General features: G+C 49.9%; 1 protein-coding gene across 1 annotated transcript in view; it reads left to right on the top strand.

Annotated features, from left to right (window-relative positions):
* Positions 1–17,033, top strand: part of piezo1 (piezo type mechanosensitive ion channel component 1 (Er blood group)) — a 70,952-nt gene that overhangs the window by 8,363 nt on the left and 45,556 nt on the right. Inside the window, exon 2 of the mRNA XM_086163277.1 lies at positions 8,705–8,800. Within this exon, the coding sequence (XP_086019403.1) occupies positions 8,705–8,800 (96 nt within the window). The remainder of the gene's footprint in view (positions 1–8,704; positions 8,801–17,033) is intronic.

Below are 17,033 nucleotides of genomic sequence, written 5' to 3'. Positions count from 1 at the left end.
GAACTAAAGTCCTGAAATGTGAACTTTAGTGAGCGTCACGAGGGGGTGACCCACAGAACCAGCTTCCCCCGCCGGGTGGCCGGCCTCTTCCTGGGCCGGGTGGCCGGCCTCTTCCTGGGCCGGGTGGCCGGCATCTTCCTGGGCGCCGGGTGGCCGGCCTCTTCCTGGGCGCCGGCCCGAGCAGGCCGTCCGTCGGCCGCGAGAGAGGGAGTGGTCGTATGTTTCCATCCGACGTGTGAGCGGCAGGTCGAATTGTTGTGCGTCCATATACGGGGCCTTTTCGCCCCACGACCAACACCCCCCCCCCCCCACACACACACACACAAACACAGACACACACACACAGACACACACAAGCAACCACTTCCCCCTCAGAATCTTTCAGTCCCCTAATATTCATGACAAGCCAGGCAGCGTCCAGGCTGCCGGCACAGATAGGAGGTCGGAGCCAAACGCCTTATCACCTCCTTGCAAAGACGCCCTCGTGGGTGTGTGTTTGTGTGTGTGTGTGTGTGTCTGCGTGTGTGTGTGTGTGTGTGTGTGTGTGTGTGTGTGTGTGTGTGTGTGTGTGTGTGTGCGCACGATGATAGACTTGGTGGGTGGGCGGAGCTTGTTCTGATACTGTAGGTTTTCATGTCCCTTCATCCATATTTGTAGTTCTTGGTTGTGGATACTGACTTAGAATGAAGGAGAATGACCTCCCACCACCACCACCACCTCCAAGGGTGGAGACAAAGATCTCCAGTGCACATCCATCCACCCGTCCGTCTGCAGAAGCAACACAGAGTAGTTATTCTGCAACGTGCAATCTATGCAGCTTCTTTAATTTCCTGTCTCTTCACACGGACTCGACATCTTTGAGGGAAAACCTGCGACCGTCAAGCTGAGACGGCGTCTTATTAGAGGAGACGGGATGAATTCTGTCCTCGCCGTCGGGACAGTCATCTGACTGCTATGGCCTGCCAAGTACCCATGTGTGTGTGTGTGTGTGTGTGTGTGTGTGTGTGTGTGTGTCCAGACAGCACCAGTGTATTGTACTCCAACAGGTGTGGAATGAATCAGCCCCAGACAGCGATGAGATCATCTGTTAGCTCTCATCAACCAACCAACCAACTAACCGACCGAGAGTCCTGGAAACGTTGAGGCGGAGCCGCGTCTGTCCTGCTGAATATTCCCACCACCGGGAAACGGCGTTTATTTATTTCCTTCTATCCTTTCAATCCACAGACTTTGATTGTCTGCGCTCCGGTTCTTTTCTTACTGGCTTCTTCTCTCCGCCGGATCTTTACCTGACAAACTGCAGGTTCTCGCTGTGGAGAAATAATCCATGCTAATGATACACAACGTAAACAGTAATAGCAACAACAATAAGAGGGTCATTTTGGCGCAGTATTTAGCACCGAAAAGGAAAGGGCTCTGTGATTGGACAATGAATTAATCCTAATAATAATTCATATATTTCATTTATATATGAAATATATAAATATTTCCACTGCGTTCCACTGCACCATATAGACATAAACATATGCACGAAATACAGATTTAAAAGAACCAATAAAGTGATAAATTGTTAAAAAAAAAACATAAAAACCATCTGTATATATGTGCAATAATAACAATAATCATGTAAGCTGTGTCTGGGTAACACAGCAAATGGTAATTGTTCTCCACCTGTGTATCACTTTCACACCACTTTCGTAGCGTTAGCACCAGGTAGCATTCACCCGTTCCCTCGCATGCCGTGGCGGTAGAGTGCTAACCAGGCCAGAGTGCTAACCAGGCCAGAGTGCTAACCAGGCCAGAGTGCTAACCAGGCCAGAGTGCTAACCAGGCCAGAGTGCTGACCAGGACATCGGGAGCAACTTGGCCGAGGACGCCCGGCATGCAGAAGGGAGGAGCCGGGAGTCCAACCTTCTGATTGCCTGGTCCACCATCTGAGCCCAAGAAGAAAGCCTTGAGATGCACCAGGTCGACGATGCGTTTTCTTGTTTGAAGAAATTTAAGTGGAGGATCCTTGACAACGTTAGCGGCTGAACCCCGTCGGTCCTGACGGCGAGGACCTTGCGGAGGCTGGTCCTCCTAACCCTAACCTCCAGACATGGCGGGGCTCAGTTGCAGTTACTCAGTACCCGCTGAACCGGTGAAGAACCAAGTCAACCAGTGAGGGCTGTGAAGATACAGATTGTGAAGACCGTACACGATGCGATACGTATCTTTTTTGATCGCTTGGAGCAGCGATGGCATCAGAGTGCACAGTTGGACGTGCAGATACCAGCCGGAATTTGCATCCCCTGGAATACAGACTCAGAGCGGAAAGGACGGGACAAATGGAACTACAGGAGCAGGTGCTTTTTAGGATTCTGCGACCCAAACTCAAATCACCCAGAACAAAACAAGGAGACACTTTTCAAAAAAGTGTAGGGGAACCAATTCAGGATGACAGTGACTGTGTGTGTGTGTGTGTGTGTGTGTGTGTGTGTGTGTGTGTGTGTGTGTGTGTGTGTGTGTGTGTGTGTGTGTGTGTGTGTGTGTGTGTGTGTGTGTGTGTGTGTGTGTGTTTGTGTGTGTGTGCGTGTGTTCATTTGAAGGGCATGGTGACATTATATATGATTTTCTTCCTCTACCTGCCCCCCCGGCTCAGGCTTGGTGCTCTGGTGAGGCCTGTATGAAAAAATGAATGATGCTTATTTTGATTTCAGTCTTGATTAAATTACATTTATATATATGGTTTATATCAAGTCATTCAACCTTTATTTAACCTTGAAAAGACTCATGGAAAACTATCATCTCACACCAGCTCACATCTAAGGCCAGTTTTTAATTTTACAAAGGTCTGGATCTCACATCGGAAGACTTTGAAAGAATTGGAAAAGACTCTTGGAAAACTACATCTTGATTCTTTCAGCATTTTTTTCCCTCTATGCAATATATTCATTCGGTATGTGCAGATCCTCTGCTATTGCAGTCCGTCGCTTTTCCTTCTCTGTTCCGCGTTGGAGAGTTGACATGGTCCGAGGCGGGCGGTTCTGCCGGCGGCGCCGCCATCTGCTCCCCTGTCTCGACGCTCCGTACGTGCTTTTCCGTTCCCGTCGGTCCAGACGGCAAACAAATACCGTCTCTGCCGGCAATATGGCTCTGGTGATTGTTTGTCTACCAGATTCCCTTTTACGCTTTTGTTCTCCTCCATTGGTTGTTGATTGTGTCACATCGCCATAAAGACCGGTGATAATATGGAACACATTTGATATTGTTGTAAACCCAGGACGAGGAAAGGACTAAGCTGCAGCTGCTCGTAGACCGTAAGATATTTCCAACTTTCACTGTCACAAGTCTTCGTCAGGCGTGAACCCAGCGTGAGATGGAATGGGAGTTAATGAAAGCGAGTTTCTGTGGACACTTAGCACGGCACACTAAATCCAGTTTGGTTTTTTTTTTGTAGCATTCGACACCAAGCAGCTATTTGTCGGCTCCTCACCCCGATGCAGTGTTTGTCTTATTGCGCAAACGCAGATCCAAATATGGCCGACAGTATCGGGGAAATAACATGCTAGCGGAGATGCTTTAGACGAAGCAGACGAGTTCCAAGCACCTGTCGCACCGTAAAAGGAAGCTGTTACAGTATCTCTGGCCCGAGCCGTCCTGAGGGCCGGCCTTGTTTGTACTCCGATGTCAAACAGGTAACTCGACCTGCGACCTTTGACCTCTCATCAAACAATGCATGTTTACAGAGCTCCTCCACGGACCCGTGGGCAGGAAGGTTATAAAAGAACCTCGTAAGAATTTTGAATTTGTGAAACTCCCGTATTGACAGAGATGGAAGGATAGTAGGAGATGGCCAGGAAAGCAGACACTGCGTTTCTCATTGGTGTGGTCTAATTCCTGTGCGCTGACACGAACCCGTGGGCGAGGCTTCCAGAGAAGCATGCGGTCGTAAAAATAACAGAAGCGTTGTTTCCGGCGGCGCTGCCCGTGAATACGATTTTCAGAAGAACGACATAGAAGTTACCCGCCCAAGTTCAGCCCGAGGACGCCGATACGAGCGCAGTTATCGACCCGCCGGTCAGCTTGCGTCATTGCTGAGAAATTTACAGGCAGCCGAGCAAACAGGTCCTGTCAAGAAAAGTGTGCGCCGTAATGGGGGGGCATTTCTTAAACATTATTGTCGTTCTGAGATATGCCTGTGCAGTATAAATACTACTGGAACTACTTCTTTATGTATGACTAAGCCTGGTATTGTCTTGTTAGACTTGCCCCGTATCACATCTTACCACGAGGTTCTTGGATTTTCAGCAACACAGGGAGGTTTGATGTATGCAAACGGCATATTTGCCCTGGAGGCCTGGACATACTCGGTGAGAAGCTCAGTAGCAGAATTCCCTTGGGGGAGTCTTCCTCTGCCCCGCCCACACGGCGTGAGCGCTCAGCAGCGGAGGAATCTGACAGGAAGTACGCCACTTGGCAATGGAGATTTGCGTCAAAGGTGTCGCCATTTTTTGGGACAGACGCCCTCCTCTCTTGCTGAGAATTAATGGGCATCTATGAGTCTTCACATGCCCTTCAGTGCATCTTTTCCGTCGCTGCGCAGCCGTCAGGGAATGAGCTGGTCTCTAGACTGCATTCAACCATTCACATGCACAGAGATGCAGCGATGGAAGCGGACCTGCCATGCAGAAGCTCCAACCAGAAAGGGTTCACCTTTGCTTCCAGACAGGAGGTACCGGGAATACAACCTGCCATCCAAATAGAGGATAGCAACTGAGCCGCAGGCGGCCAGCGGGAACAACATTTGACTGAACCTCTGCTTCTCCACATCGACTGCCTGCACTTCACATTTCCAACCGGTCACACTGTAGTTCTCCGACACCCTGCGAGAAAACTAACTGCCCCGATGAGGAGTCGAGAACAAGCCGAGGGAGGTCCTGGACCGGAGCCGCCAGAACAGAACTAGGTCATTTTGTTCTGGCGGCCCCGGCAGCGAGAACAACCTTCTCCCTTCTGGGACGTAGAGGTCTTTAAGATGGCAAGAAATACGACAAACAATCTTTCTTCCGGTCAAGCGAGAAAGCTAAAAGAACAACCAAGTGACTCGGATGCATTGCAGAGAAACAGAAGTCTATCAGTCCTCTACTCTCAGTTGTCAGCTGAGGACTGCTGGCGGCGTTTCTGCTTCGTTCGTCACTGGGGGACTCCAGTGGTCTCCTGAACTCAAGACTCATTGCAACATGAGTGAAAGTGTACATCTGTTCTGGGAGTGTTTCCTTGTAATTTTACACTCCAGACAACAATGCAGCAGTAAAGCTCACACCTCCATGTTGTAACTGTTCTCCACATGGGATCACTGCCCTCCTCCAGACTATAATTATCGCTGCTGAGATTTAACAGGAAGACACGATCCTGCTCCGAACATCAGAAGATCTTGCAGGGCGGCGGTGGCGGCGGCGGCTCGTAAAGCATTCGCAGGCGGTTAGCGCTCATCCCGCTAATTAACCCGGGCTTCCCTGTCGTCTTAAAAAAAATGTATTGTCCGACAAAATGTTTAAGTTGGTGATTTTATAATGATACTCTTCATACTACAGACGTCACATATATGTACCGTTTGATTCCAAAGGGCAAAGCACTGCAGCCTCAGTGTCTCCCACTGGGTGGCAGCTCTGCATGAGTATGGCTTCATGGGGGAATGATGCAATCCAGTAGAAAACACTTTCAAACCGCAAGGTGATGAAAGTTCTATGTTCTGTAAGTTTAGACCTTTTACTTCCTCAGAATTCTTATTGAGTTGAACGCCATCCACATTTGGCTTGCAATCCCAGAATGGGTCAGAACAGCGTCGCTGCCCATCTTCTGCCGTGAGCTGAAAACGTACCTCTTCACCAAACACCGCCCCACTGATCGCACTCAGCCCTCCCACCCAATGGAGGAAAAAGGAAGAAATGAATGTATGTATGTATATGGTTTGAGATGGCTGTTTGGGAGAGTGGTGACTTCTGAATAACGACTGCTGCCACTTTGGATCTTCGGTTATTCAATTGCACTATTTGTGAGTCGCTTTGGATAAAGCGCCTGCTAAATGACTCTAATGTAATGAAATGAACTTTGCTGTCATCGGTTGTTTCCCCGCTGTCTTACCACAATAATCGGGCCGACGAGGTGACCAACTCCGGAGCTGCGCTTCTCAGACTGAGCTCACCGTTTGGCTACTCTGGCTGTTTCTGCAGCTTTAATGGGGGAAAAAATCATGACACGTTTACGAACAAGCGGGAGTGCATGTTGTTGTTGTTTTTCCATCTTCCCCTCGCTGTTGTCACCGGGGCCCCACTCATGTAGGTAATTGTGGAGCTGCTCTGCACGGAAAGCGCCGAGGGATGACTTCTGTTTGGATTTGCCTCTCAGTAAACAAAGGAAAGTTGACTCGGCGGCTCAAGAACTTCATTTAAAAAAAAAAAAGCCTTGGATTCACCTGGTGGAGCGAAACATGACTCAAACATAACACTGACGTTTAGTCAATAGAAATGTTTTCGGTTAACTAGTAGGACACGATTCTTGGAGGCTGGCCCGGATAGTCCGGATGCGGCTTTAAGTTTTCAGCCCGGGAGCGCCATCCTCCATCTGGGCGACGCTTAAGACGTTCATTCATGATCTCTGCTGCTCATCCTGCGCTCAGGGTCACGGGAGGACGGAGCTTTTCCCAGGTGTCAGACACCGCTCACTCGCTTTTCCAGACACCGGAGAACCGGTAGGAACCCCACCTGAAGAACATGGAGACTCCAAACAAAAAGGCGCTCTGGTCGGAATCGAACCAGGAACCTTCTTGCTGTGGGGTGAAAGTGGAAACGACTGAAAGGGCTTCCTGTGGGTCTGTCAGGATGGCTGGAGTTGTGTTTCACTTTAGTAGATCTGCCGTCGACTACGATTGCGCTGAGTTTTGAGCAGGGTGGCTAGTATTGGAAGGAGGCTGCATGGAGGCCACCTTCTTGACAGCTGGACGCATCCTGCCTTCCTCCAAGACACTCTTCATGTGGTCGACACAAATGAAAAGTTGCCAACAGCAACGTTTGCTGCACGGTTGCATCGGAGTCACTCTGTGTACATTTTAGCAAAGTATCGTTGTTTCTTCAGTGCGTCTCCGTCGCGCCCAAAATAAAGTTTGAAATGGGGCTCTATTAGTAAAACTGGCCACACGAGTGTTTCTTGGCCATAGATTTATTTTCCACACAGCAACAGTCACCGTGCGACAAACAGAGCAAACAAGCAGCGAGGAGAAAGACCCCTAGCTTCACTCGTATTTCAGTGTTTTTGCAAAAAGCTTCTGACGCAAAACGGCGCTCGCATCTGCCTCCGAGGCTTTTCTTCTGGGAAATGATCGTACTGAGTTATTCAAACAGGCCGCCTTGTTTTACGACCAACAGGAATTTCCGTCAACAAGGAGAAGAAGCGCAAAGAAGCGAGTGCTCCTGGTGTTTTCTTGGTTTTCTGTCGGGATGATTGCTCGTCATTTTGACGCTGATTCATGCAGGGCTTCGTGAGCTCGGTAGTGAAATGCAAATTTGTTATTCTCAGAATGGGACGGATCAGAAATGGGATGCAATATGATGCAGGTATCGCTTCAGGCCTGCACATCCTCCACAAGAAGCAAGAACCAAATGACCTTGTCCTGCTGTGGCGGCCCTGGTCGGGGCTTCTCGCAGCGTTTCCTTCACGCTTCATCTGGACAAACTTTCCTTCACAGCTGGAGAACTATTGTGTGATCAGTCAGAAATGTGACGTGGGGGTGGTTAATATGGAAAAGTGTTGTCCATTTACAATCCGGCATAACTTTTTACCTCTTTATCTAACTTTTCTTATCATAATTTATGTAATTTTTTGGAACAGCAGCTGGTTTGTACAGGGAGATTTGAAGATGAAGTATGAAAGGGTGAAATATGAAAACCTATATGTTTCTTGACAACGCTGCTTGTTCTTGACACTCCATCGGGGCAGAACCTGTTCACTCGCAAGGTGTTTGCTTAAGGTGGAAAAACAGAAGCTTTATGGCTGTCGTCGGGGCGGCTGTGGTTCCCTTGCTAGAGCGTCCGTCCAATCGGAAGGTCGGCGGTTCAATTCCTGGCCCTCGTGTCTGCAAGTGTCCTTGGCGAAGACGCCGAGCCCCAAGTTGCTCCCCGGTTGGCGTCTTCCATGCCAGATCCGCCGCCGTGGGTGTGGAAGCCTGTGAGTGAACGGGAGAATACCATCTCATGTAAAGGTGCCAGTTACTGTCGGTCACCGCGGGAGGTTGTACAGCGATGGATAGGTTTGACCAACATACTGGCATCGGCCGAACGGCCTGCACAGATGAAGACGAGTGGAGGAAGTCCATTCCGGTCGTTGCAGCGGCATTAAACACCATAAAATTACCTCCGACGCGACCGTCCCGTTCCCTGGCCTCGTCCAATGCTCAGCGCTCGTGACGATGGACGAGGCCTATGAGGTCGTCCCAGGAGTTCCACAATTTGGAGTTTCTCACAAAGTACGGATCGTCAAGTCCAGAAAGAATTTTGGTCTTGTTATCCCAGCCCTTGGAGCCAGAATAAGGTTCTTGCGTAGCACAGATTATGCAGAGACCTTCATCCTCCACTTGTCCTGCTACATTTTTATAATGCGATGTCTTGATTTCGGTTCGGTGGCTTTGAGATGTGTGTTTTTGACCGCAAAATTTTTGTCTCCACAGCTTGTCTCTTTCGATACAACGTCCTGTCGCTGGTTTACTTCCTGTTCCTGCTGCTGCTGCCGTGGTTCTTGTGTCCCAACAAGCACACCATCCGAGGTGAGTCTTCATATCTGTTCCTTCCATGTGAAGCTACCGATGCGAGAGCCACAGTCCTCAGCCAAAAAGGTGGAGCGCCTTCTCTGGGACGGGGCGAGATCCGGTATCTCGGGTTCTTGGGCACGAGTGAGGGAAGGATGGAGCTGGAGATCGACCTCCCCACCCTCACCTGTGGTCACGACTTGAAGGAAGTCACTGAAAGATCACGGATGTAGGCGGTCCAAAGGGCTTCCTCAGCAGGGCTCTCCTTCAGAGAAGCTCAGCCGTCCAAGAGGGGCTCAGAGGAGAGCCGTTGCTCTGGGATTCGGTCAAGATGCCTCCTGGACGCCTCCGTGGTCAGATGTTCCCGGCAGATGCCATCAAGAGGCGCCAGGACTCGCCGGAGGACCACATCTCTCGGCCGGTCTTGGAATGCCTGGAAGTCTGGGTCTCTCTAGATGGATGGATGTTCAGCTGGTTTGGGCTACATATTCAAAGATGGATTGACGAGCTGATCACTCCACGTTTATTCTGAAGTCACACACTTGCAGAATTCCCTGCAGTTCTCTCAACGTCTCCCAAGGCAGGGCCTCAAGAGGCCGGCTTTTGTCGCTTCATCGCTGGATGTTTTGATGTGCGTCCAGCTTTGACGCTCCACATCATCAGAGGAAAATGCAAATGTATGCGTGTTTGCTTTTCGTCGCTCGGTTTCCGTCCGTCCTGTCAGGGCTTCAGCGCTGTGCGGCGAACGCTCGCAACAGAAACGCTTTCAGGTCGTCTGCTTTTTTTTTGCGTCAGGAACTCAAATCCCTGATTAGGTGTTTCTTTTTATTTAGTTAAGAAGCATCCAAGGCAGCCGCTCTCTGAACAGCTGTTTTTGTCCTCAGATTCATTTTCCACCGCATCACAAAGGCAGACGTGAATCTCCAAGTGACAGTTTTTGAAAGCTCTTCTTTTCTTTTTCTTTTTTTTTGAACGGATTTGATTGAACGTCCACCTCGGCCAAAGGGATTCAAGAGAAGGTGGCTCCGTCTCTCCTCAAGTGCAGGCAAACTTTTTTTGTTTTTGTTTTGTTTCTTATCGAAAAGGCAAAAACAGCCGTGAGTGAGTTGGGGAAAAAGCCTGGAAAATCGATTTCAGAGCCTTAATCTCAGTTTCTCCAAAAAGATGTGAGAACTGCCTGCCGTCTGTATCTCTTCTTTCCTCTCGCCTCGCTTCGCTTTGCTCCGAGATGGCAATCAAATGCATTTATTTCAGCTGAGGTGGGAGAGGAGAGGAGGGGTGGGAAGGATGAGGAGTTCCCCGAATGGAAAACCCGCTGACCTGCCAAGACCCTGACATGTGCATTCATGCACACACACACGCACACACACGCGCACACACACACACACACACACACACACACACACACACACACACGCGCTGCCCGCTTAAAACGTTACCACACATAAACACACAGTTGGCCGGGCTGGGAAAACGCTTAATGGCGAGAACCGCTGCGGCGCTCAGGAGGGAAAATAAGACGGCTGGAGTCGGAGCGGGAGATTTCTCAACAATTGGCATGAAACCCAACACCCGGCCTCCGTGCGCAGTGTACACAAGTGCTAGCGCATAGTTTCTGCTCAGAAATATTCCTAATTGGAAGAAAATGGGAGTCAGAATTCCAGCTCTGGAAAAAATAATGGCAAAGATATTTGAATTTTCCTTTTAAAGGAAAAGGGACAGAAAGAGCACATTTAGCACAGGAGGTGTTTTCTGGGTCTGCGCAGTGGTTCGCGCTCCCGCCTCACCGCCACAAGATCCCCTGTTGGATCCCGATAGGAGGCCTTCGTGTGTGAAGTCTCCACGTTCTTCATCCGGGCGCTTGGTTGTTTCCCACGGTTCCAAACTTGCAGGCGGGTTGGTTGGAGACCCTGAAAGAGCCCAGACGTGTGAATGGCCGCGTGTCTCGGTCTGATGGATGTGATGGACTGGCGAGCGGGCCAGGGTCTGCGCCGCAGGATAAGCAGCACAGATGATGGACGAGTGACCGAGTGAGAATGAAGCGGTGTTGTCGGTAGCCGGGCGTCCATAAACTCAATTAGACGGTTCCTATGAACAAACGTGGTATAAAGACGGCATCTTAAGAAAGGCTCGTTTGCTGCGAGTGTGTTTTGAGTGCAGCGATTCTGCAGCTCTTACACCTTCTGGTAGAGCTTTGCACTGAGGAAGACGAGCATCACACACACTTGTTTTTGATTGAGAGCTTCGCCTGCAGGGAATCTACATCGCCAAAGTTTACCTTCCTCTCTGCACCGGCCTCACTTCAGATGACCATTGAGAAGAAACTCTTACATAATCACCTTTTTTTTATTTAATGTGATTAAGCTGTTATACAACATCCCATCCAACGTGAATCCAAGCCTCAGTCGACCTCCCACGGAGATCCCGGCTCAGACCGCCGGTCAATCAGCTGTGTCTAATCTGGTAGAAGCGACAAATCTCTGACAGTAACTTTGTTTCCACCGAACATATTTGATATTTCCGACTGAACAAGAGGTGCTTACGGGGCGAAAGGCATCGTCACACTGAATTGTGGGATTGACTGTAATTGACTAATTAGGGGTTCATCACTCTCCGAGTAATCATTATCCCCTCGGCATATTTAAATCTACACGACAGTCCGCGTATAAGTGTTCTCGAATACTCCATGGACAGTGTTCGGACGTATCGCCGCCAGGATCTACAGGTTCTTCGGTCCGCCGCCGCCGGTCCTTCTGGCAAAATCCCAGTGTCGTCAAATACGCAGGACGCTTAGAGTGTCTGGTTGTCAAGCGGAGGCTCAAGATACGCTTTGACCTCCTGGAAGTGCCGTCCTTGCAGCCCCTTCCAACTGCAGCCATGCAGTAGCTGTAGATCAGCAGATCCACTTGACACTGTTGAACTAGAAGGCAGACCGTGCTTGAAGACCCCCAGATAGCCGTGACAGTGGTCGGCACTTCCAGCTCACAGCCAAAGCACCGGTTCCATTCCTGTGTACCTTCTCTGCCCGGGTTTCCTCCCGCCGTCCAAAAACAAGCGGTCGGTTCACCGGAGACCCTAAAACTGCCAAGACCAATAAATGTAGAGAGCGAATGGTTGTATGGTCTATATGCGGTCCTGTGACCGCTCCAGGGTAAACCCCGCCTCTCGCCCAGTGGCCGCTCTGATTGGCTCCCGACACCCCGAAACACAGACGGCGGGATAGATCATGAAGGAACGAGTGGTGCGATGTTGACCTGCTGTGAATATCAGACTCCATAGCGAGCGAGTTCTGAGACCTGGATTCTAGGATTGCAGGCACCTGATGCTTTGCACCGCAGCTCATACGTACTAATCAAATCAGTGTTTTTCCCAGAAGTAGCGCTTTGTTTTTGTCGAAACTTCCAAGTGACCGATTGGAATCTTGGCTCCTCGAAAAGCAATCCTGAAAGGTCTCGGTTTTCAGTTCGTGACGACCGGAGGCTTCGGCGTGACACGGGAATGAGCATGAAGTCATTTTCAAAGAACACTTGGTGTCCTTGAAAGCAAAAATTAAATGATTATAAAGGGACCATCCACAATTCTGATGTTAAGTTACTGGCTTTGTAAAACCTGTGTTTTAATTCTCCGACTTTGTGCTATAAAGCACAGTTGAATTACGGCGTCAGGCCTCGTAGACCAGTATCGTCAGCATACTGCTTTATTATTATTCTTTTTCCTTCTGGTGAGAATTCAAGCGGAACAGTTGTCGGAAGGAAGAACACGGGAACAAAGACGACGCTTCAACATGCGCACCCTTCCATCTGCCGTCCAACTCTGAATTAAGTCCAATTTCTGAGTCGCCAGAATAAAGGTAGGGAAAGGAGGGACCAGGAAATAAGTGTGTGTCACAGCGGTTGTGGTATGGAGGTCGGTGTGTAGGGCGGCGGCGGGGTGCCAGGGGTGCTGGCCAAGTTGGGGAGCGGTTGGATTAGGGTTCTGAGCGGGGGGTGGGCGACCGGGCTGAGGAGGAGGCTGGGGGCCATGGTGCCAACCATGTCATCGGTCTTGCAGTACCAGACAGTGAACACAACACAAAGAAACAGCAGGCACGCTATGATAATTATTATATAAAGCCAATCAAACGTAATCCTGACAAGATGTATCATTACCTCTGAAATGCTAATTCCTTCTCCCTGTCAGACGGGTCCTTTATACATAGTCTACTGGGAAAGGGTCTGTGATGCCACCGCGCTTCGAGACCGCTATCATCCCTTTGATTTTTTTCATCCTCAACAATCCCGGCCCAAAACGAAATGTCACCGACGGGGCTCTGTGTACGTTTGACCGTCGCACCGTCGGGCCATACGAGGGGGTCTTGTCGTAGGGTAGACTGTGACGTCAATGGGAAAGCAGCAAACACAGGGGTCCCGTCGTGCTGTGAAGGCCGAGCGGTGATGTCACACAGGGAGAACTTCCTGAAAACCTCACAGGCTGAGCTGAGCTGCTGATTTACTGACAAGTTCACGTGGTTACCTGGCAACAAAGACTGTACCGTGCTTCGGGTTTGGGCTACTGCCATGTCCACTGCGATTGTGCCGGACGTGTTTGAAAGGCAAAAATGGAAGATGCTTTGATGGTTCCGTCGGGGATGGAGAGAAGGACTAGGGTTGGGGAACGAGTGAGAACCGAGAAGATGGAGTGGCAGGAAGACGAATAGAGAAAGAAAGAGGAACAATTTTGGTCAGGGAGCTGAAACAAAGGATCCACATGTAAAGTTTAGATGTCCAGTGGCGGATGGTAAATGTGTCGCAGTGTTTAGCAATTCTGCTTCACGGCAAGAAGGTCCATGGTTCGATTCCGGCAGGCCGTCTCTCTGTTCCCCCCGCAGTCCAAAAATATAGGTAGGTTCACAGAAGCCTCACTGGAGACCCTAAATGGACCGAATGTGTGCATGAGAGATGGGGCCGGTCAAGAGTGAACCCTGCCTTCGGCCCGATGACGGCTGGGATTTGCTCCGTCTCCCAGCGCGACCCTGAGGTGGAGACGAGGAGCCACATTTGGCTTGGTTTAGATTGGAGAAACAGCCTGTGCTGTGTCTCAGACACCATTTGTGTGTGACGGCACACAGTTGGAGGAAATTTCAGAAGATGAGTGCAGAGTAGAACAAGGAAGAACAAGGAAGGACGAGGCCGCTCGGCGTTGCCTCTCGCAGAGGCAAAAGCGTTGCAGATATTTTCATCAAGCTGCGTGGCTCCAGAAGAAGTATAGAAAGGAAAAGGCACCGCCAACTCTGAAACGTGGAGATATTGGGGCAATGTAGTCGGGGCGACGCCGAGTCGGACGGTCCTTTCAATGCGCTCCAGTTGATAAAAACTCTCGGCGCAAAGCGGGAGACGGAGCGAACCCCGAAAAGAAGAATCCTGCTCTCGCGCCATCAAGCAGGAAGTCTGGAGAATCTCTTCCTGAGACATGACGCTGTGAGAGACCAGGGGAAAATGCCAGCGTGCAGGAGGGAGGCAGCACTCGGTCCAATAATTCTACCCAAGATGGCAAGTGTGGAAGCGAGGCCCCCGATGTCATACATTTGTAAATGTATGGAATGACAGATAAATGAGAGCTTAATGTACTGCTCGGAAAAAAGGGGGTCCGGTGGCCTCGCAAAACCGTGGATGTTGGAAAGAGCACTCGGGCTGGCGGCGCGTGTCTGGAGGATGGAATCAGAAAAGCTTGAGTAAACACAGAGGCGAGGAGTTCCGATGTGAAGAAAGCTTATGAGGTGTTACGTAAAAAGGGAATTGTGGAGTCGGGTCATGAAAAACTATTCAAGCGAAGATACCGTCTGAACTTTCATTGCAGCATTTAGTGGCGAATGGACCTCTGGGGAGATCATTTGAAAAAGTGATCATTTGTATCCCACAGGTCTGAAGATGACGGAAGAAGAAACTGTGGGAAACAAAGGACATTGCTAGTGACTGTGCTGAAGCAAAGGCCACGTGCAGTTCCGGGTTGATGGTAAAAAACCTGCTGCTACCTTGAAAAGGAGGATCCGATGTAGGGCCAGATAAGAGTTAGGTGTTTGGCTCTTTGGTTCGCGCCTCAAAGCAAGAAGAGCCCTGGTTTGACTCCCAACAGCAGGCCTGCATGTGTGGAGTTTGCATGTTCTCCACCCGAGTCGGCATCGGTTTCCTCCAGGTTCTTCGGTTTGGTCCCGCAGTCCAAGAACATGCCGTCGGTTCGTTGGAGGCCCTCACATGTCTAACGGACATGTGAATGAGAGGGTGAATGGTTGTGTGTCTCTATATGTGGCCTGGTGATTGAGCGGTCTTGCCTATCGGCCAATGACAGCCGGGATAGAGCTGAGTGCAGGAAAGGCACAAGATACTTTGGTATATCTAATGAATGAATGAACAAATATCCAAAATGTTTGTGGTGTTGATCAGGTCAAGGATTTCAGAAGCAGTGGTTTGAAATGGTAAGCGAGGAGCAGTTAGTTGTAAGAACTGTCGTGTACGCGCCCAAACAAATAGAAAAGAACAACCGATTCTGTCGTCGCTTGACGTGAGACGCAGAATCAGAGGCAGAGGCAGTTAAAAAGCACAAAATCAAGATCGACAAAGGGTGATTCAAGTCGGTGGGAAACCGTTGTGGAGAAAGAACATCACACGAAAACAAAGCAGGATGTTGGAAAGGGAGGCGTTTTGCATCCGGTCCAGAACAGAACCAGTTGCTGGAAGTACCGAGCAGGCTTAGGACTGGATGCAGTTACCGTAAGGCCCCGACATCGTGCCCCGGCTGAAACGACGGATCTCGCTCTTTAATTTAGCAGGAAACACAAAGGTCCCAAGCAGACACAGACTGGGAAAGTGGGAGGAGGAACAGTGCATTGGTGTCTAGAGATGCTGCTGTGTGGATTAAAACAGTGTTTCCCACAGGATCCCATGAGATTATGGTGGGAGGACCTGAAACTGGAGTAGTCTGGCCTTCTAGTTTCCCAGAAGATCATGCTTGTACCATTTAGAGTCAAGCATCTCAATGGGGTTGACGAGTGCATTTACTCTTTAGCAGGTTAGGATTCAACCATCTATGAGGACGTCACGTTTCATGCTCTTTTTGCGTTCTGGAGATCACCCCGTCTAGCTAGCTTACGTCTTCTGTGTAGGCCTGCATGGCATACGGAGAACATAGTTGTGCAAACAAGAGCCCCGGCTGAATTTCACTTACAGGATGAATTGTAAGAAGAACATGGTCCATGGTCTTCAATCCAACAACACAGTTAGATACCATGCCGTGCAGCTCGGAGGCTTGCCGTGCCTCAGTGTGACCGGTGGCCCGTCTCAAAGCGGCGAGGAATCCCATCCTGATATTAAACCAAACAGAAGCTGCAGACCTTTGTGATGCTTGGCAATTTGCCTGGGAGGCACAATAATAGAATTTTTGTCAGGAAGTCACATGAGGAAGAATGACTAATGTCAAAGAACTGTAGTAAACAAGAAGCCCGAGAGATAAGGCTTTTCCCTCTGAATGTCGACTCATATGTTCATGTCATTTATTGATATACGTTTCTTTGTCTTGGCTTCCGTTCAGTTCGGGTTTAGATGAAAAAAATGTCCCGGTTCAGGTTGAAATAGTTTTCCCCCAAACATTTAGCCGTATGACGTCACCTCTCCCGCCGGTTTCCTGTTACTTTCTCGGCCGCAGTCGTCCGGGGCGAGCGTCTCCCCTTGCAAATAGCACTTCCACATTTGCGATTTAAACTTTCCCGTGCAGCTGTGGCCTTCGTTCCCCCGGGCAGAACGGGGATCATGCGTGTTGAGATGAAGGCATAGGCTCTTAAGTTGCATGTGTTAACAGGAAGCGGGTCAACTCTGGGTGGCTATTTACTGGATAATCGATGGCAGGTTGACAGAGCGAGCGGAGACCATGTGGCATACCGTGTTGTCACTGTATCCGCTTACAGCTGCGAGTGTATTCACATCGTGGCTTCTATTTGTTCCTGGACACGTTCAGAGCGTATAAATCACCAGACCGGCTGTGATTAAGTTGAATATGGCGGCTGGGCTGAGCCGCAGCGGACGGAACGGTGACGGACTACTAACTCTGGAAGAGGGGACCCAAGGAAATGCCGATCCAAGTCGGGTTGTTTCTTATATGGATGTCCTGACTGGAAAATACGGCGCCGTCTCGATGGCAACAAAGTACACAATCTTACTGTCATGGTTTCTTCTGTGGGGCGACGGCGCACCACCAGGCTGCGATGTTTATGACATGCTCT

This window comes from Fistularia commersonii, chromosome 2 (assembly GCF_037954325.1).
Source record: "Fistularia commersonii isolate RoL2024-O1a breed Wild chromosome 2, RoL_Fcom_v1.0, whole genome shotgun sequence".
Lineage (NCBI taxonomy): Eukaryota > Metazoa > Chordata > Actinopteri > Syngnathiformes > Fistulariidae > Fistularia > Fistularia commersonii.
This window is presented reverse-complemented; position numbering and strand designations above follow the sequence as displayed.